This window comes from Panthera leo, chromosome D1 (assembly GCF_018350215.1).
Source record: "Panthera leo isolate Ple1 chromosome D1, P.leo_Ple1_pat1.1, whole genome shotgun sequence".
Classification (NCBI taxonomy): domain Eukaryota; kingdom Metazoa; phylum Chordata; class Mammalia; order Carnivora; family Felidae; genus Panthera; species Panthera leo.
This window is the reverse complement of record NC_056688.1, coordinates 77,666,958-77,687,398: the sequence shown is the minus strand read 5'-3', so window position 1 is coordinate 77,687,398 and position 20,441 is coordinate 77,666,958. Positions and strand designations below refer to the sequence as shown.

General features: G+C 41.0%; 1 protein-coding gene across 1 annotated transcript in view; it reads right to left on the bottom strand.

The window, feature by feature from the left end:
- The window catches only part of SLC17A6 (solute carrier family 17 member 6), a 40,475-nt gene extending 22,308 nt beyond the window's left edge, over positions 1-18,167 (bottom strand). The window contains exons 1-4 of the mRNA XM_042904950.1: positions 18,042-18,167; positions 15,006-15,268; positions 14,579-14,580; positions 13,383-13,501 (exon numbers count right to left, since the gene is read on the bottom strand). Coding sequence (XP_042760884.1) covers positions 13,383-13,501; positions 14,579-14,580; positions 15,006-15,268; positions 18,042-18,127 — 470 coding nt within the window. The 5' untranslated portion in view covers positions 18,128-18,167. The remainder of the gene's footprint in view (positions 1-13,382; positions 13,502-14,578; positions 14,581-15,005; positions 15,269-18,041) is intronic.
- Between the last annotated feature and the right edge of the window lie 2,274 nt (positions 18,168-20,441).

Genomic DNA, 20,441 nt, shown 5'->3' with positions numbered 1-20,441 from the left:
CTACTATTCCTGAAATAAAACACCAATAGATCATTTTCAAAGTTTACTTCTCACTCTCACCCTGAAGAGTGTTTGTAATAATATAATCATGTGGCATGTTTAAATGCTTCCCACTTGCAAGTTCCCAGATTCTTTTAACTATCCCTTTTTCATTATAGTTGCTATTGGATCATGAAAACACATTGACTTTTTTTCTATTTAAAAATGAAATCCATCAGACTTTTCAGAACCTCATCTTCTTTTTAAAATTTTATATAGTTGTTATCCAAATCAATATCCAAGTACTTACAAATCTATCAAAATTCTTGCCCAGTATGAGAAGCTTTCACACCGTCTCTTCCTGTGCTACACACAGCCAAAATTAAAGCAGCCACTTCACTCAACATTCATTTATGCATTCACACTCCAATTCTTTGTGAGACTGTATTTAGAGTAGGGTACTGTGCTGAGGAGGGAAAGGAAGCTAAACCTTACAGAACAATTACTATACTCTCCACCTACATTAATTCATGTAATCCTTACCTCTCTGAGTCACACTTTCTTCTCATTTTACAAATAGGAAAATGGAGACAAGAATTGTGTAAGATAAAAGCAAGCAATAGAGTGGAGATTGGAATCTAGGACTCTCTGACATGAAAAGCAATGCTCTTTCACCAATATGGTGCTACTACGCACTCAGGAGAAAATATAAGAATGGCCCTTGGTGTAGTAAGAGAAAGAACGAGACAAGTAGCAAGAGACAGCTTAAGCCAAAGTTCATAACAGGTGTACAAATGAAAAGCAAAAGAAGGAAAATACCATTCCAGCTGGGGTGACCAAGAAGCAAGCCCTTCGTAGGGATACTCTCAGGTTGGGCCTTGGAAGATGAATTGTTGAAGGAAGATGGAAGAAGGAAAAAGGAAGAAGGGAGAAAGGACAAGGAAAAGGAGAAGGAGAGGAAGAAGAAGAGGAAGAAGGTGGAGGAGGAGGGAGAAATTCCAAAAAGAGGAAATGGATCAGCAAAGGTTCAAAAACATGGAAGAGATTTCATTATATATCAGAAACTAGAAACTATTTAAAATGGCTGGACATGGTGGTACCCTATAGGCTGAGTAAGAGAAGTGAGAACATCAAGGGTGAGATTATGAGCAAGGAATTAGTACAGAGGGTGTGAGGAAATGCAGACTGAACAAGGAGGGGAAGAGCAGAGTCTGTAAGTCCATGACATCTTGGACATAATGTAGCTTAGAGTGATTAGAGAAGATAATTGATGATCAAGCCCTTAAAGTGCAGTAAACACAAAAGCTGATCAGAATTAAGGGGCAAGGGATTGTTAAGGCCAGGGAGACATAACGTGATCAGGATCCATGTAAATTTAGGCAAGATGATGGATTGCAGAGGAGCAAGGTGCCAAAGTCACTAATGGTGATAGGAGAAATAGTGACATAAACATGGTACAGGAATTTTTATGACTCCAGCTTTGTCATTTAATAACTATGTAACTGGAAAGTTATGTAACTTCTCTGGGTGTCTGATTCCTTGTCTATAAAAAAGGGCAGAGCTGTGTAATGGTCAAGAGCACAGATTCTAAGGCCTGGGTTTGAGGTTTATTTCTGTCATTTATTACTTAGTGATCTTGAGCTGTTTACTTAACTAACTATGCTTCATTCCTGGTCTACAAAATGGGGACATTAACAGAACCTATGTATTATTACAAGTAAAGCACCCAGAAGAATGTCTGGCATATCATAAGCATTTAAGGGGTGTTAAGAAATGTACAAAGAACTATTAATAAATTACATGTCATAGGACTGCTGTCAGACTAAAAATAATGCACTTAAAAGGCTTAGGCTGGTGCCTGGCACATAATAGTAAATCCATAAATATGAGTCAGTCAAGTAGAAATAATAATAAATAGCCAATGGTTATTGAATTGTTAGTGTATGTCAGTCAGTGTTCCAGATTCTCATTTTAAGCTAACAATAATATTAGAAAGCTGCCACCGTTATCCTTATTTCACAATAGAATAACTACGTGCAAGTGAGTTTAAATAACTTGCTACAGTCACATAGATATAAGCGGAGAATTATGGTTTATATTTACTCAGTCTGGTTGTAGATCCTAGATACTTAACTGCTAAGTTCTACGTACTCTAACAGCAGCATAACTAATACTTACACTGTTCTGGCAGCACCAGATAAAATAACAACAACTTTGAAGGACAAAAACTTGCTGAATAACGGATGATAGCAGCAGTGAGGAGGAAAAAAGGATTCTACTCCTGTCCTATTTTCCAAAGTCATTAAATTGAGAAGCTTATTTAGAGAGGGTTTTGTCTTCCTATGAGCAAAGTCTAGGTTTTAACAGAGAAATGGAAGAAATAGAAGTAAGTATGGAATACAAGTTCCAGAGTATAAAATAGTGATTTTCAGATTTCATCATTCATGATCATCACCTTAGATGGCTTGTTAAAACACAGATTGCTGGGTGCCACAGCTTCTGGTTCAGTAGGTATATGCGGGTCCTGAGAATTTGCATTTCTAACTAGTTCCCAGGTGATGCTGATGTTACTTTTCCCGTCTTGAGAATCTTTGGTTTAGCAGGACTATGCTAGCTATTCCCCGAAGACATCACAAAAAGGACACATCTGGGGCAGAGGTGGGGGGACAGGCCTAAAATGGACAGAGGTAGACATAAGTAGAAAAGGGGGGGTTGCCTTTGACGATAGAGGGGAGTGACAAGAATGGAATGGAAACACCTGCTGATAGAAATGATATCACTTACAAAATATAAATTGTAATTTGATGGTGGGATCAAGACCAAAAGTGAGGTTCTCTGGCCTAATTTTGACTGCCCTCACTGACCAAATTGACTGAGCAGCTGCCATATTTTTCTTGGGGACATAAAAACAGCACAACATAATACTGAGAATAAAAGCTGCAGTTACGGTGTGTGATTTCAAATTCCAACTCTAATTTCTTTCTAGTTATAACTTTGGACAAGTTATTACTTAAATTCTCTAAGCCTTACTTTTTCCATTTGTAAAATGGAAATAATAAGTTTTCACACTTCAAAGGACTATCATGGAGATTAGATAAGTCAATTATGAAAGAGGACAGTGCCTGGTTCATAGCGTGTGCATGGTTTATAAATATCATCTATCATTACACAGGAATTTCCCAACATTCAATAGAGTTTCCAGAGAATTGTTATTCTTTGCCTTTTTTTTCCAGAATGTTTTTGCCCTAGTTAAATAGTATTATTTCTATAACAACGGACCCAGAGTTGTTCCGTGTCATCTTGAAATTCTAGCAGCTTAAAGTGTATGAAGACATATACTGAAAATTCCCTCTCCCCTTCTGAAGACATACAGAATTGATTGAACTGCATCAGCCGCTCAGTCTGTGCCTCAGTAGAGCATCTAAAATATCTGTCAGGAAACAAAACATTTTTTTAATGTACAGCATTGTCTAAATGAATTATACCTGTCTTAGTATCCCTCCACCCTATCCCTAGTAACCACCCAACACACACACACACACACACACACACACACACACACACACACACACACCTCTTTTTTCAGCTAATCTCCTCTCAGATATTTCTCAAGCACTGTAGATTGCTTTTATAAGACTTAACTCAAGAGATCACATGTTCCCTTACCCCCTGCATTATTTGTGTCTCTTGGAGAACGCAGTCAGGGTCCTTATCTCACTTCTTCAACCCCTATGATGCTAGCAGAATGCTTTGTAGATGACATGCTCTTAAGAAATAACCATTCAGTTACTTTTGTAGAAAGACTGTAAAGAGAAGGCAATGATAACTTCCCTTCCTGAGATGTGTGTGATAACAGATTCTTCTCTGAACCTTTGTTATCCCAATATCCTTTTCAATCAATTGACCATTTGTATGTTCTTGAGCTTTTAGTAGGAATGAACTGCTGTTCTTGGTATCTTAATAATCCTAGGAAGCTGAGTTACTCTCACAGAATAACTGTAGGATGGCAGCTATGGACTAGAATTTAGAGTATTCCTGTGGATAAATCCTCACTTGAGATAGTTGCTGAGTTCAAGTATGTGGCCCAGCCTGGCCTCATCCTTAAGTCTTCTAAACGACACTGTAGAATCTCCTGAAACCAACTGCCATTATACTTTGTTTATTACAGCATCCTCATCAGCCTTTGAAACCACTCTTTCTAAAGCTCTGCTTTCATAACTAAATTAGATGGTGATGTTTCAGAGATGACATATTGTCCTCTTGAAGAATCCTACCATTTTTCAATATTTAATATAGTTGTGTATATTGTATGGTGCTTGATAATCATTGGTTTGTTTGGCTTGATGTTCCAAGAACAAACATAAGCATTGAATATATTTTTGGTATCTCAACAGAAGGAAATCTATACACGTAATACTCATGTGAGTTTCATGATCTCTAGCACTGGTTTCAACTTTGACACATAATTGCATCTCATAGTACTGCTGCCCTGAAAGCAGTTTCCACCATAATAGGCTTTCCAGATTTACCCTCTGATTAGAAGACTTGTGTAAAAACCAAACTCATGCAAAAAAAAAAAAAAAAAAAAAAAAGCTGTAAATTATTCCACAGCCATGTTTTTTCCTATGGACCTAGCCCATCACTAAGTAATACAGTGAAATTTTTTAAGACACTGTTAAAAAAATGTTTTAAGGAACACAAGGCAAAGGTATTTAACAGGAGAAATGTGTTTAGAAAAGAAGCACATCCTTTGAAATTAGACATACTGGGGTTGATACCCCAGCTCTTCCTCTTACCAGCTAGTAATATTTGAGGAAATAATAGCTATACTGTGTTCAGTTCTCTCACCAGTAAAACAAGTGTTAAGAATGTCTGCCTTCCAGAGTCTCTATGAGGAAGAAAGATGTATATAAAAAGTTTAGTGACACATGTATTTAGTATTCTATTCAATTTCAATTTCATCTGCCTCCTGAAATGGGGAACTAAGGCAATTACAAAAACAATTAATAACTCATATCCTCTCTCTTCCTACCCCAATACAAATGTACTATTTAGGGAGAGGTTGAAACTTTATCCCTGAATGATCTACTTCACATTGATGGAAAAGCTTTTCTGATATTCACTCAGGCCTGTCCATTGTACATGGTTAGAGTGTCTCTTCCATATTTCCTTTCAGTTGGGCTGGTTTTATTTTTCCCCACATTATTCTAAAAGCTAGATTTCTAGACTCTCTTTACAGGGAAGGAGAAGGCTGTCCTCTACTCCATCATATAAATTAAGCAATCGTGTTACTGCTTGACCTCAGTAGGCCTATGCTGCTTTCCAGGTTCATTTTTACAATTTTTTTTTGTCTTTTGAAATTTCATTGTGGGTTTTTTCAGGGACATTTTCAATGTTTCTCAATAGGTTAAGTGCTAAATTTAATGACATCAAATAGTAACGTAGTTTATTTGAGAATGTTTTAACGAATGGCGATTATAGAATAGAAATGTAAGACTCTATTCAATATAGGTAACCAATTACACATTTGTAAAAGTAAGCTGACTTCTGATTTATATTGTCAGGTTTGTTTTGTTTTGTTGTTTGCTTTATAATCCATGTCAGTCAAGAAATTCACTTAAGGTCTGATGCACCACTTATTCCAAGTAAAGGTGAATAATGTATAGGCAAATAAATATTATACTTCACATCAAAAAAACAATTTATAGAAATAAATTTCCCCAAATAAACATTTTCCATGTTTAATATATTACTTTACTTTCTGAATTATAAATCTAGGTTCTATAGAATATCACGTAGTAGCTATATCAATATATGTAATCTCAGGCAATATATTCATGTCAGTACTACACCTAAAAACTAAATCATCATTGAAAATTCTGGCAAATTACAAAAAAATTTTCTGCAATAAACTAAACCATTCATTTACTTAACAAATAATCAAGCCATAGAGTTATTAAGTAGATAAGTATTGCCGAACTTTCAATTCCAAACAGTAGGCTGAATCTCAACTAGCATATTTCATTTTGCCTAAAGTCCTTCTCCTTATAATGGACAAAGTCCTACCTGAAAAACCCACTCAAGTGTGAATATAAGTCAGAGATGGGCGTCAGTAACTGGGCCAAGAAAAAAAAGGCAAAGAAATGAAAAATCTGAACATTTCAATGCCTTAAGAACAGGATTAGAAACTGATGGGTGCTCTCCATTTCTCACAGAACATGTTTATAACCTCTGTGAAATAAAATAAGGGCCATTTGCTTATTAAGATTGTTTTTAGGGGCATCTGGGTAGCTCAGTCGGTTGAGCGTCCAGCTTCGGCTCAGGTCATAATCTCATGGTTTGTGAGTTGGAGCCCCGCATTGGGCTCTGTGCTGACAGCTCAGAGCCTGGAGCCTGTTTGGCATTCTGCGTCTCCCTCTCTCTCTGCTCCTCCCCCACTCGTGCTCTGCCTCTCTCTCTGTCTCTCTCTTTCAAAAATAAATAAACATTAAAAAAAAGATTGCTTTTAAAAATGATAAACTACTTGAAAGCTACTTAAAATTGTTGTTTTCCTCACGATTTCTCCTGCAGCAAATGACACACTAAAATGAATTTAATTTGCCTATTTTCAAGTTAAAACCTAATTTCTACTTGTTTTTCCTCTACTTGTTACAACACATACACACACACACACACACACATACACACATTTCTTTGTCTTCCAGTGTGAAATGATCATATTCTCTTACACAGAATAATTTTAAGAACACTGGTGTGTGTGCATACATGTGTGTGCACCTGTGAGCACATACATGTGTGTATGTATGTGTGGTAGGAGGCTCTGCATTACTAAACAGATTCCCCAAATTGAAAAGCATATAGTACCCGGATACAGAAATGTTTGGAAAAGCAAATGCATTTGCTGAAAACGTGCATCACCCGCTGTCTGATGATTAACATTCAGTGTGGTCCAGAGTGAGTTAGCTGTGAAATCCTCAGTCATATTATTCTCTTTGCCCCCCAAGCCACAAACACCCTCACCTACCAAGCCCACCCCACAAGGATTTTCCTGGAAGAGATGACAGGAACACTGGTGACCTGTCACTCCTACAGATGCTATCCATTTTCCCGGAATCAATCAATCCATTTCCATTTGGGCAGTGGCTTGTCCCTTAACAGGGAACTAGTGTTCCTCACCCCAGGTGTGGCACTAATCCTTTCCTAGAGGGTCTGTAAGAATAGACTGATTCAGGCTGTTTAATCTATTTAATATAATCAAATCAGGGCTCAGGCGCCTCCCTTTGTCACATCTGATGCCCCGGTCCCATATTTAAAAAGGAATACACAAGCACAAGCCAGCCCTCTGGGTCCCTTGGTACATCATTAAGTTGTAAAAATGACTTCATCACTCATGACAGAGAAATGAGACAGCCCCAACAGTGGCATATGGCAGCGGGAGAATCATTCTACCAGCTGCCCACCTGACTCTCTCCTCCCTCAAAATCACGTCCCTCCCCTCTAGAGGCTGCCTCTGCACTGCAGTAGGTTGCATGTGGCAGCCGCAGGGGAAGCCAGAGCTAGAAAGGGTGAGAGGAGAGAATAGAAGGAAAGAGAAGCTCAAGCCAGCAAACCACGTGCAAGCCCTTAGGGACCCCTCCCCCTCTCAATCCATCTATTTGTCTTGTGCAAAGGGTATTTTCTTTTGTCAGAAAAAGGAAGGTCTCTTCCGTGTTGTCCCAGACACATAACCTAGAGAACCCACAATAAGAAGGTGGTGAGATGCTTGATAGGCTGCTAAATGAGTGAAATAGAGTCACCTCTGGCCCTAAAGGACTGGATGATGATAAACCATTTCCACCGCAGTAGGATGGTGGTTTCTTGCAGCAGCTTTATGTTCACAGTCTGAATTATTTTCTTACACAAAAGGAATTTGCAAATGTTTCTCACTGGAAGGGTTCATGAACCCCTGCTTGCAATAGAGGTAGCAATGGACAGGTAAGTAGAGAAGAAAAAATGGTGATGGATGATAGGTAGACAGAGAACGTTTGTATATGTGCTTGGTAATGATGCTTAAGAATTCATTTCCAATGCTTATTCCAGTAAATAAAGTACATGTTCAGTGTTTTATTTCTGTGAAAGAAAAAGAATAACACCTGTAAATTGTTCCTTTCTGGGCTTAAAACATGAAGATGTTGAGTTTAAAATATCTTCACTCCTCTTTTTCTGAAAATCCCTCACACATGAGAATTTTTCAGAATCAGGCCAGTCAGAATATTTACCTAAAGTATACCAGATTTCATTTTTATAATTGCAAATTCAACGTTAGGTAACAGTTTTAAAATCCATGCATTTGAATTTGTAGATTTTTTCAGTATAAACCAGTCTCTCTTTTGGTATGAATTAAGTTGTATCAGTCAAAATCCCAAGGAAAAATCCCTTCTTTTTTGCAGACAAAAGGTCTAAAGTACCCCACCTCTCCCCCCACCCCCAGTCATGCTCAAACCTCTATAATCTTGCAGGAGCCCACACTGCCAAAGGGCTAGGTAGGGAGAAAAAGTTCTAAATACTGCTTTTTCCTATAGACAATCACAAGTCATTTGTTTAAGTCGTTACCAAGTTTGGGTTTTGTCTTTGGCAAAGAAAAGAACAGAATCATTCATATGGATTCGGGAGTCTGTACACACACACACACACACACACACAAATACAGTATGTTTTTCCTACCACCAAAATCTAAGGATCCCTTGGGCTTGCTAAAGACTTCTCCTTCTAATTCTTGGATTTCTGTCCTGGATTTGGGGCATGATAGATTGTAGGCACTCACTGAGAGAGCAGATGGCTCAGCTTGCTGCTGAAAGTGAACTTTGTGGTGAAGCACAAGGTATCAGGCAGAGATGTTAAATTTCAGTGTAAAGATAGACTGAGGTCATGCATTCCTGGACACCTGAGTTTTAGTCCCAAACTCTTGGTGATCTTGTGATCCCTGATTCTCTGTTTCCTTTCCTGGTCTCTAAATGAGAAGATTGGATTAGATGACCCTTATTCTGCTTTACTATGGGCTCTTTCTGTTAGCCAAAGTCCACTGTTCAATCTCTTAATTCAAATAAAGAGCTTTTTTTTTTTCCTTAGCAAAAGTCAGGCTAGAAACCCAGGAAATACCTGAAAAGACAGTGTTGCACCAGAATCAGACACTATTTAAATAAAGGATAGGCGTAGGGGGAAATAAATTGTAACTATCAACAGAGAAGTCTACCCTCAAACTTAAATGGATTTCTCTAAGTGTATTTATAATGCCTGACTAGAATTCAAAGACTGAATGCGCTGAATTACTAGCACTGTCTATACCATTGGCCGAAAAGCTCTTTTAAGAGAGTCCTTCAAATGAGATGTAAGGCATTTTCAGTGAACAATAACTTTAGCTGTAAATAATGTGTATGGAAAAATAATTTTAAAGGTGCTTAAGACAGATTTAAACACGAATAATACTGAATGGCCATAAGACATTATTTATTCTTTCATTTTCTTCTGAAGTCAGGACGTTATTAATAATAAATGGTAACAGCCAACAATTACCGCGGGCCAGGCACTTCTAAGAACATTACACGGATTCTCTTACTTAGCGGTCATGATACTCATATCAGGTAAGTAGTTTGATTAATCCCCTTTTACAGAAATATAAGCTGAAGCTCAGAGTTGTTGAATAATGTTTTATGTCATTCAGTTATTAAATAGTACATTCAGGAGTCTAAACCCACATGGTTTGTGCTTAGAACCTGTATCTTAACCACTATACCATACTGCCTTTAAAAAATTTTTTAACCCCAAACACTTTTATTCGACAAGTGTCTGTCATGGGCCAGGCACTCTTGAAATGCTAGGGATATAGCAGGAAGAACTACATGGACACAACAGCCTGCTGTCATGGAGCTTACATTTTAATGGAGAAAACAGATAAGTAAAATACCTGTATGACCGCTGGCAATAAGTGCTCTGTAAAGAACCAAATCAGCATTGGAAGATCAAGAGGACAGGAGCAGGAGAGGGAAAATTTTTAAATAGGTTTAAATAATATTGCCCCTAGACAGAAAGGATAGCCTTTGTGAAGACAATATCGGCCATGAAAAACATAACGTTGACCAAATATTCTTTGGTAAATCTGGCCATCTTTGGTTATGTCTTTGGTCAAAATTCTGTTGTTTCTCCTGTTAAGTACTTGACTAGGTTCCTCACCAGTCCATATATGCAAGATAAAAAATAACCCTTAGCAATTCCACATTTGTAATTATCCGGATTACTGCAAGACCATGTCTTGGACTGTTTAAAGGTAAAATGAATTTGTCCCCGATGCATTTTTATCCGTGTAGTAAGTATGTTCTCATCTAAAAACACCACAGATTTTGTAAGGATTCCTCCTTGGCTTCCTCACCCCAAAGCCCTCCATGGAGGTGACCAAATTTTCCTGCCCACAATGTGCAATAGCCCTTTAAGACAAAGACAAAGGAAAAAATGATGCAAGAGTCCTTTCTCTCCCCTTGACTCCCCTGGCTTTGTCTCTCAATGAGGAGGAAAACAGGAATACTTGAAATTTGACCAGAAAGGGACCAAGTATCTGTATTCTGACCAAGGGTGTTGCTGCTTTTGTTTAAAGCACAAAATGGAGAGGCAAAATCACTGCTGTGGGTTTTTCATTGAGAAATTTGCCAGGGGGCGTAGCCAGGAGCTCTTCTCTCTAGAGGAGCAGTCTCCACATACCTCAGTTCCTCTACTCTAGTCCTGCCCATGACTGTGATGACAAACAGACAGACAGGACTCTATCCCCGTACCCACCCCCCCAAGGGAAATCTTGTTCTACTATTAGATGATCTATAGGGAGAGGCTTATTTGAATGGGCACATGATATCTGTAGGTGGAAAACTGGTCTCGCTGGGTTCTTTTTACTGTTTTTGAAAAGGTAACATCATAGGAAATGTACATCTTTCAAAACAATTATAAAAGTCTTTCAGATTTTATGTTTAAAAAAAATTTTTCCAAAATAAAATTCCATGTAGCATATATAGGACTACGTGGACATTTACCACCATATTAACAATAGGGTCTCGGTGTGATTAAATTATTTATGATTTTTATTACATTTTATTTTTTATATATTTTCATTACCTATTATACAGTAGTTTTCTCGTCAGAAAAGAAAATGTTATATATCTTTTAGACCTGTTTTCACAGAAAATTTCCACTGTATTTGTAATGTTTTGTTATATTTTTTAAATGAAGCAAATATGTCAAAATCCTAAGATCTGATAAGGAAGTTACTCTATATTTTCCATATGTTTGTAGTATTTTACAATAAATTTTAACTTCATTTTCTCAGTCTTGGAGGACATAAGACATTGAAAATATTAAGTTTCTCTTCCTTGAATATCCATTTCAGATCCAAATAGGACTTCTAAAGTTCACTATTGTTTCCTTTAAGGAAAATCTACCAAGTCAATTAGAACCTGCGTTAGCATTAGTCTTTAATAAACATAACACAAATGATAGCAATGAGCTTGTTTTTTTGTTTTTTTTGTTTTTTGTTTTGTTTTGTTTTTTTTTTTTTTTGTTAACCAGAAAAACCTGTTTACTGACCTCCCAGTGTTACAAAGAGGGAAAGCTGGGGCATCCCTGGTGTTTTTTCCTGGCAGGAAAATGTTAGCATTTTAACAATTGGCAAGCTGAAGGTTTTGACTCTAAAAAAAACTTAAAGGCACAGTCATAATATAGTTTCACTTCACATTACATTGAGTTTGCTGTATCATTTGTGTGTGTGTGTGTGTGTGTGTGTGTGTGTGAATTTTCGGTTGTTTTTCCCCTCAAGTGAAAATACTTATATATGTATGTTTGGATTATCTTTCTGGGAAGTTTATATTGTTTTAAAAAAAATTTTAGGGGAAAAAAGATTCAAGACATTATACATTAGGGATACGAAAGCCAAAAATGTAACATGCTCATTACTACATTACCAGTACTATTTAATGACATATTTTCTTCAATTCGATTTATCTCATCTATAGAATTGGGTTTTGTAAATAGTTAATGATTTTAATTTTACACTGATCCCTTTTTTAAAAGACTGGTTTGTCTCCTGTTGGGTCTGAGTACTAACCATCGTGGTGTCAAGGTAAAGATGATATTCAAAAGGTACTATTCCTAATCTTTTGCCCTCTTCTTTTGACAGTTTGAAAAAATGTTCAAAAATTCTGGTCCAAGGATTGTTAAACCTAAAATAAATTTCCAAGAATTCTTCCCTAGGCTCTGGAGCAGACTGAAAAGTCTTGGGCAGGAAGTCACAGCTGGTGAATGGAATTGGAGGTGACAAAAGCCACTAGAAGAGGCGTGGGAGGTTTTACTGAGAAATGAGGAGGGACCAGTTTACAAAAGCAAAGAAGAGATCAAGACTGGAGAGGTGCCCCGTTCAAGATTTCTTCCTCAGAAAATCTGAGTTTGGAGGGGAGGGAGAAAGGTGAAGTCATAGATACAAGGTCTGAAGAAAGACCGGAAGTCTTTACTTGGAGTCTCGACGAAGCAATACCTGAAAACGTGAGTGCTTGCGTTGTCAGTTTTCCAATTCAGACTTAGGGAGCACTTGGTTTTATTCATCTTAATATACACAAGGAAACAAATAAACCTGCCTTTCACCCTCCAGTGGCCAGGCTGTGCTCCTTGGTATCCCAAACCTTATCAGTCCTTATGCCCCATATTTTGGGGTGTCTCTGCAGCTGACCCCGACGGCATTCCCAGAGCTGGTGCTAGGAGCTCGACTGCAGCCACCGCTGCATTGCTGGAGGCCGCGGGACTCAGCTGAGCGCCCTCCCCACCCCCGCCCCTGTTCGCTGGAGCTCATTAACAGGTGGAATCGCACCCCCGGCGCCTGAAATCCCGCCTGCCTCCATAGAAACAAATCCTTCAGACCCAGAGCACCATCTGGGCGGGCTCGGTGGCCCGGCGTTCGATTCGCCCTGCCGGGAGGTCAGCACCACAGGGAGCCGGGGCACCCGAGGGACGCCCTGACGAGAGCGCAGCACGTGACGCCCCCCAACACACTCGCCTTTGTGCACCCAGCCGCTCAGTCCCGGCCCGGCCACACCCCGCCTGGCCTCAGCTCTTACAGGCCTTAAGGCACGTAGACCATTTGGCGAAAAGCTGGCTCAGCCAAGGCAGAGAGAAAGCGGCGACTAGGGCCCTGCCTGGCGATCCCAAATCCTCTTGGGTGCCTAATTCTGGAACGAGGCACGAACAGTTCCAGCCCGGAGAGATGGGGTGCCGGCGGACCAGAAGACCTCGCCCAAGAGTTCCAGTCCCCGCGGGGCTGTGGTCCCTGCCCCCAGCCTCTGATGCCCCTTGTGAGGGTACAAGCCCCATTACCCCCCGCCCTGGGGACGCGTTACCTGTTGGCTGCCAGCCGAGACGCGATGTAGCCGCCCGGAATCTGGGTGATGATGTAGCCCCAAAAGAAGGAACCGTGGATCATCCCCACGGTTTCTGGGTCCCAGTTGAATTTGGCCTTCTATGGGGGGTACAGGGGAAACGGGGTGGAGGGAAAGAGGAGAGTCAGTGTTTGGACTGCAGACTCACGCTCAGGAGCCCTCAATCCCCCGGGTGCTCCCTGCATTCTGGGGTTGGAGATGGCTGAATTTTCGTTTTCTAACAAAATTGAATCTATACCTTCTTATGGAGAAGAAATGCTTCTTTTAACTGAAAAACTGTTCGTTTGAAATGTATTGCAGTTAATGGCGAAGCTGGACGCCCTGGCTTTGCTCCCCAACTACTGTCAGCCAGATCTGATCACCTCGATGAATGAGGAGTCCTCCGGGCTCCAGTTTTGAAAATCAGAACTCCTCAGGAAGAGATTCCATTTGCTGGCTGGGGACAGAGACCCCTGACCGGGGTCCGTTTAACCGATGCCAGCCAGTACTAAAGCAGTAGTGGGGTCTCTTCCAGAATGAAATCCAACCAGGGAAATTCTGAGGAAAGAAGGTGGGGAATTTGGGATGGAAGGTGAGGAGGTCGGAGGAGCTAGAGGAAAGGATCCTCCAGGCAAAATGGGGATGGGCGGAAGCGGGCAAGATTTGGAGTAGCCTGGGGAATGGGTGGGGGCGGTCAGTGGAGAGGAGGATTTCCTCAGGGGTGGTCAGAAAAGCTGGAGAGGGGTGTGTGTGAAGGTCAAGGCCTAACTCCGCCCTCGCCAGCCTGGGTGAACCTTTAAGTATCTGCATCCGAAAGGCGGAGGAGGGCTTATACCTCCTGAGGAATAGAGGCTCCTTTTCGTCTCTTTGAGTAGTATTTTGAAACTAAATCTGCTTTGCGGGGTCTCTGGGAATACCCGGGGACCAGCGGCACTCACAGCTTCGCATCCACAGTGAGTTCCCGAATTTCTCTCCCCACTACCCCGGCTCTGCCTTGTTAATTGTCGCTCAGATCCCTGAACTGGACGTCTAGACCCACAGGTTTCAGTGACTTTGACATTGACCTTCCTCTCCCTACCCATCACCCCAACACACCCTTCAGGAGATTACCGGACTGGATGACCGGTGACTTCAAGGCACTGCTGAGCTTGGCTTTTCTCTCCACCAGTTAAGTGGACAACTCCTAAAGGCCCTTGGGTGGAAACTGCCCATATGCTCACAGTTGATCTGATTTCGGTTTTGTTTCATTTTTATTATTAAGACTGTTTGGCAGGAATTGGAGGAAATCAGGGAGACATTATCACTGATATGCTGCCTTACTCCTTCCTCCGAGTGAAAGAAAAATATTTCGATTTAAATTTAGCGTACATTAGTAAGCACCAACTTCTGGTATGGAGTCACTCTTGACAAGAAGCTAGTGCAGGTGAGAAAAGGAAGGCCCAGAGAGCGGAAGCGAAAAGGGAGGCCTTAAGGGCTATCGCGGTCTATTCCTATTCTAGAAGCGCACCGCTAGCAGGGGGCTGGCGAGCATTCAGGCCTTCCTCTTTCATGGGGGGGAATGGAGCTCAAATAGGTGAGGCGGCTTTGCGAACCCACACGGCCAGCGGCTGCCCACCTCCTTGATGACCTTGCCCCCTCGGTGGATGGTGCTGTTGTTGACCATGTCCACGATGGCCACGCCCAGGTTGCAGCGGATGCCGAAGGAGATGCAGAAGCCCAGGCCGCTCATGATGGCGATGATGTAGCGGCGCGGCAGGCCGAAGCAGGTGCAATCGCACAGTGGAGCCTTTTTCTCGGGCACCTCCAGGGGCTTCCCATCCTCCGTCAGCTCGATGGTCTCCCCAGTGTCTTGCTTCTTCTCCAGCACCCTGCGTGGCAGAGCGGGGGAAAGGCAAGGACGCGGCGGGTTAGGCACCCCCGACGCCGACCCATCCCAGTTCCCAGGACCCGTCAGGGCTGGGGGCGGGGAGGGGCGCTGCCTCGCTCGACTCCTTCAGGAGTTAGGGTGCTAGGGCGCCACCAGGCTTCGGGACCTCCCCGGCTCTCCAGCCTCCTGCTAGCCCCCCTCCCTGCCGCAGCATCTCTTCAACTTTAATGCCGTCTGGCCCGTGGCACCCAGCCCGCATTCCCTCGGGATCCACCCCGCAGCGGGTTGGATTAACAGACACAGGCAATTGGGGCCTAACTTTCTCCGAGGGTCTGTGGTTTGGGAGGGAGTGGGTTACTGGAGCGGCGCCTCGTCAGCAACCGTGTAGACTTCTCCCACCTGCAGTGCTTTACCCCCGGCGATGGTCGGTTTTATCCAGCCACTAGCTTCTTGAGGGCCGGTGCTCTGCAGGCCAGCCCAGCTCAGACCTGCACCCGCGCTACCCCTTCCTTCACAGCTAAGTTGAACCTTCTGGGTTAAAGACACGCGATCCTGCCTCCTAGCTGAGCGCGGGGACCCCCAGGGACTAAGGCCGCTCCTGACCGGCGCCCACGCCGAGAAGGTCTTGTGAGCGCTCTCTGAGAGTGTCACGCACGCATTCTATTGCCCATTCCTCCAGTCCCAGGGTGCCTGTTCACCGTTTACTCTCCCGTTACACATCTTACTTTCTTCTCCTTGTTACTCGAGTTTGAAACAAAGGCCTCCGCAGCATATGGCCGACACCTAAGCTTCCTACTGCCAGAACATGAATAATTAATTATTCACAATCTTGCGTCATTACTATCTCCGTTACAAACACCGAAAAATGGCTTGGGCACATTTCCAAAGACGTAAAATGCGACTTCCAGATACACGGACGTGCCCCAAATCAACTCTGGTAAGATGTCCCACACCACAGTAGATCTCAAATTTTTGCTTTGTTTTGTGTTTTTTAATCTGCACAGTATTTCACAAGATTTCACCCTTAAAATTCAGTTCCTTTAAGGTTTTCGTCCTTGAGGGGAGGAGGAAGGGAGAAGGGGAATGGGGAGTGATGGAATGGTTTTGCTAAAAGCTGAGGCTGTTATGCTAGTCCACGATATATCTGTGAAATGTCTATTAAAAAGAGAGAGAGAGAATGAATGTGAACAGTACAATTACTGTGGACTCTTGGGATGGATACTTCGATATTTAAACAAAGAACCTCTCCGTTTACAGTTTGCAGATGTTTTTCAATCCACTGTATAGTTCATTTTTCTGTGTGCCCTTTTAAGTGATATATTCACGCACAATTATTTTCATACATGGGAGTAAAGCAAATGAAATTTTAAGATCAATTCCAAGAATGCACAGGTTAGGAGCTGACTGCCAAACAATTTGAGGCTACCAGAAAAAAAAAAAATGTCAGACTTCCAAATTTTACAAAATACCACCTGGGGAATAAGTCATAAAGGTTTTTGCAGCTATGTTAATTCGTATTTTTAAAGTTCAATCCCAAAGTCAGAACACATGGCAATTTATTCTGGGAGAAAAAATTCAACTAATGTGATTTCTTTCTTTCTTTCTTTCTTTTCTTTTCAATTTTTTTTTTTTTTTACATTGGCTTCCTAGGCTGTTATATGCAAAGTTGGACTATGCACCTGAACTCCCCACCTGATGGCAATTGAGCTGGGAAAGAAGAGCTTTTTTCCAGGGCAGCTGCAGGACTGCAGGGCCCTTGCGGTATCTATTGCCGCATAGGTGCATGATGGGGTGCCTACATGAAGCCCACCAGATCCAAAGAGATTTCGAAAATCAGGAAGTGCATTGGTCATTTTGTGTACATTTTCTCTACACTTCTAAGGGCTTCATTTTCCCAAATGTGAAAATTAGCGCTCTCTTGGAATCGTTTATCCTGCTGTTTCTGCCCTCTCTTATTGATTTTGCTCATATTATTAAGGAAAGTGTACTCATATGATATTCTTAAAATAATTTAAAGTTGTAAAATTTTCAGCATAATTAGTACATTGACTACAGGGACGATAAAAAATTAAATTATTGCCAGTACTTTCAAAGTCATTATGCTTTTTCTTATAAACACTGACATTTGCCATGCAAGACATAGACTTCTCAGAAAAGTCAAATAATTAAAGCACATATATATTGTTTTGGATTTGGATAGAGGAAATGCTTCAGCTATTAATTATTGATATATTTTGATTCTTCCTCCTTCAGCACAGAAGGAAGATTCCACTGGGAGATTATCTACTTGAGTTGTTTTAAAGCTGAGGTCTAAATTTCTTTCTGCCATTACTCTTTGGAATTTCTTGGTTGATTTCTTTGAGGGTTGTATTTTCTAAATTCATGTGTCTGCATTAAAGGAATTTGTTGTCACTATGAGCACCGAAAGAAAGATTCTTTGAACAGGTGCTGGTCATTTCTCAATTGTAAAGAGGGTAAATCCCGGGTAGGAAAGGATGAGAATCTGCAGGTACCAAAACAAAAACCACACACACACACACACACACACACACACACAGCACACAGGTTCATTTAGTGCAACATTCCTGAATTAATAAGCAGGTTTCCAGAGCAGCCCTGCTTGAGCAATAGCAGCAACCAACAAAAAAAAGACTTTCCGATCATATTACAACCTCTCAAAGCAAGCAGGGTTTACGGAAATAGCCCTGCAGATTTTTTCATGCTGAGCCCCAGGCAAATATGGGTTTGCCCAGGCAAATATGGGTTTCTCTTACCTGTAGATCTGGCCAAGGGATTTTCCAGCAAAATTCTTTAGCCCCTCTTTTCCTGGGGTCAAAATCCTTTGTTTTACCGACTCCATTCTTGCAAAGACTGGTGTTGGCTCTTGCCAGATTTGTATAGTGATCGCTATGAAAGGCGAGAGTTGCGCATATTGTCTTAATCGCTTAAGGTAGTTGTGGGCTTTTTCTTCTCAGCAGAACGGTATTGGTGTGCCTCCAGCAAGAGTGTGAGTGAGAGAGGGGAGGGAGTGAGAAAGAGAATACAACAGAATAGCTGCATGCAACCCACGGGTTTCCTAATAGGAGAGTTGGTAGACACAATCAGAAAGTCTCATTGGAAGGGGAGGATCCGGTGGCAAAGGGCGCACGCAGTGCCATGGTATTTGGGCGGGTGCAGATGAGTCCTTGTCCTGGAAGTCAGTCCACTGAAAAACAATGCAAATTCCCGATTTTGAAAACCTTATTGCTGCCAAATCTTCTGGCTTTTAAACGAAAGGCGGAAATACCACAGAACCTTGTGTAAAAGCAAAGTCAGAAGAATAGTATTTTTTTTAATGGTGTCTTTGCTGTAAGGAGCAGAGCACTTCCAAACTCATGGGAGCATCTGAGGTCTCAGGTGAGCAATGCTGATGTTAGTTTTTCCTCCTTGCCTATGATCTCCTCCTATCACGCCGGCGCAACTCTGCTCTGCGGTAGTGTCGAATTAAGATGGAGAAAGCTTGCTGCTCTTTGAGGACGTGAGTAAATAACAGATACACAGTTCTGATTTGGGCAGCGTCAGGGAAGATTTTTTCAGCGCGGCTGACAGCGCTCCTCAGGGCGCGTCTCGGCAGAATTGTTCAGCACCACGGACAGAGTAAGTTTCCGGAAAAGGGAAAGCTGCTTTTGGCTGGCCAGGTTGCCAACTTTTTGGGAAGCTGGGTGGTCGCCCTGACCAAAGACCATTCTGGGGATCTTCAGGAATGGATGCTATGGGAACCAAGTGGAAATATGTCATCATCTCCAGAGTTTGCAGGGAGAATGGTGCATTTGACTCTTCAAGGGAGGAAGACTTAATTAAAAATTGATAAGTTACTTCTAGTTTCCTACGTTTTGCCCAGCACACTACCGCCAGCTCTGACAATGTTGCAGGGAAGGAAGAGTACATGTTTCATTTATGTTTGTGGAATTCTGGGGCATTTGGGCTCTCTTGGATATAAAACATATGCACACAGAATGCATAATTACATTGTTCATGTGTTGTGTTTTGTTTTAATTCCTGATAAGAAGGGAAGAAGGAAGGAAAGAAGGAAGGAAGGAAGGAAGGAAGGAAGGAAAAGAGAAAGAAAAACAGAAAGAAAAGAAAGGAAAGAAAAAGAGAGGAGGAAAGCAGAAAGGGAAGGAGGAGGGGAGAGAAAGAAAGAAAAGACAAGCTGCAACCTCATTGCCCTTGGTTAAATAAAATATAGGCAGTTTAATATAAATTCCTTGGAATTTTTTTGATTCTTTGCTTAACTAATTTGCAGCACACGATGGAAATATCAATATACTGACAAAATTTGTGGCTGTATCTTGTGCTTGTCAACAAATTATCATTAATATTTTCATGATTTATTTGAAATTGCTTACATTTCTTTAAAATGTGATTTTTTTCCTTGTACCATCTTCCCCTAAAACAGAATTATAGAGAGACATTCATGTAAGACATTTGTTTTCACATACATAGGTACAGCATCAATGAATCTATTTCATTAAGCAAAGCCAAAAAGCTATGCTAGCTTAATGTTAATTATTAATGCATTTAACATGAATCACAAACCTCTTAGATGCAATTCAGCCAAGTGATTACAAAACTGATTGCCCTTGAGTCACATTGCCAAGGTCAAAATCCTTGGATTTTATTTAGGCCAACAGGGGGAGTAGATTTTTCTTAGGGATTTTGGGACCAAATCTCAAAAGTATGGATCTAAATAGAGAATCATGTAAGAATGTTCCCTGAATAGGACAAATTATACTATGGATGTGTATACACTGAATGGATAGCCAAAAAAAAAAAAGATTATCAAAAGTAGCTAAAACCATCTGTCATTATTAAATTTGATAGTTGTCATATTATATTTCATTATGAATTATAATGATGAAAAGAATATTAGAGGCATCTTTCTCTCATTTTTACAAACATGTATTAAAATATATATCCCTATAAAACAGTGGACCAGATTTTTCTTAAACTCCAGAATGCTCAAGATAGTATCTATCCCCAAAGATGATCAAGTATAAGAAGGGGAAAAAAACCCACTAATCTACCTCCTTCCAAATAAAAGATTCAAGTTAATTAGGACCTTACTCATCTAGGGTGTTTTTCAAAATATGTATGTTTTTCAAATCTTTAGTGAACAAGTTCAATAGACCAAA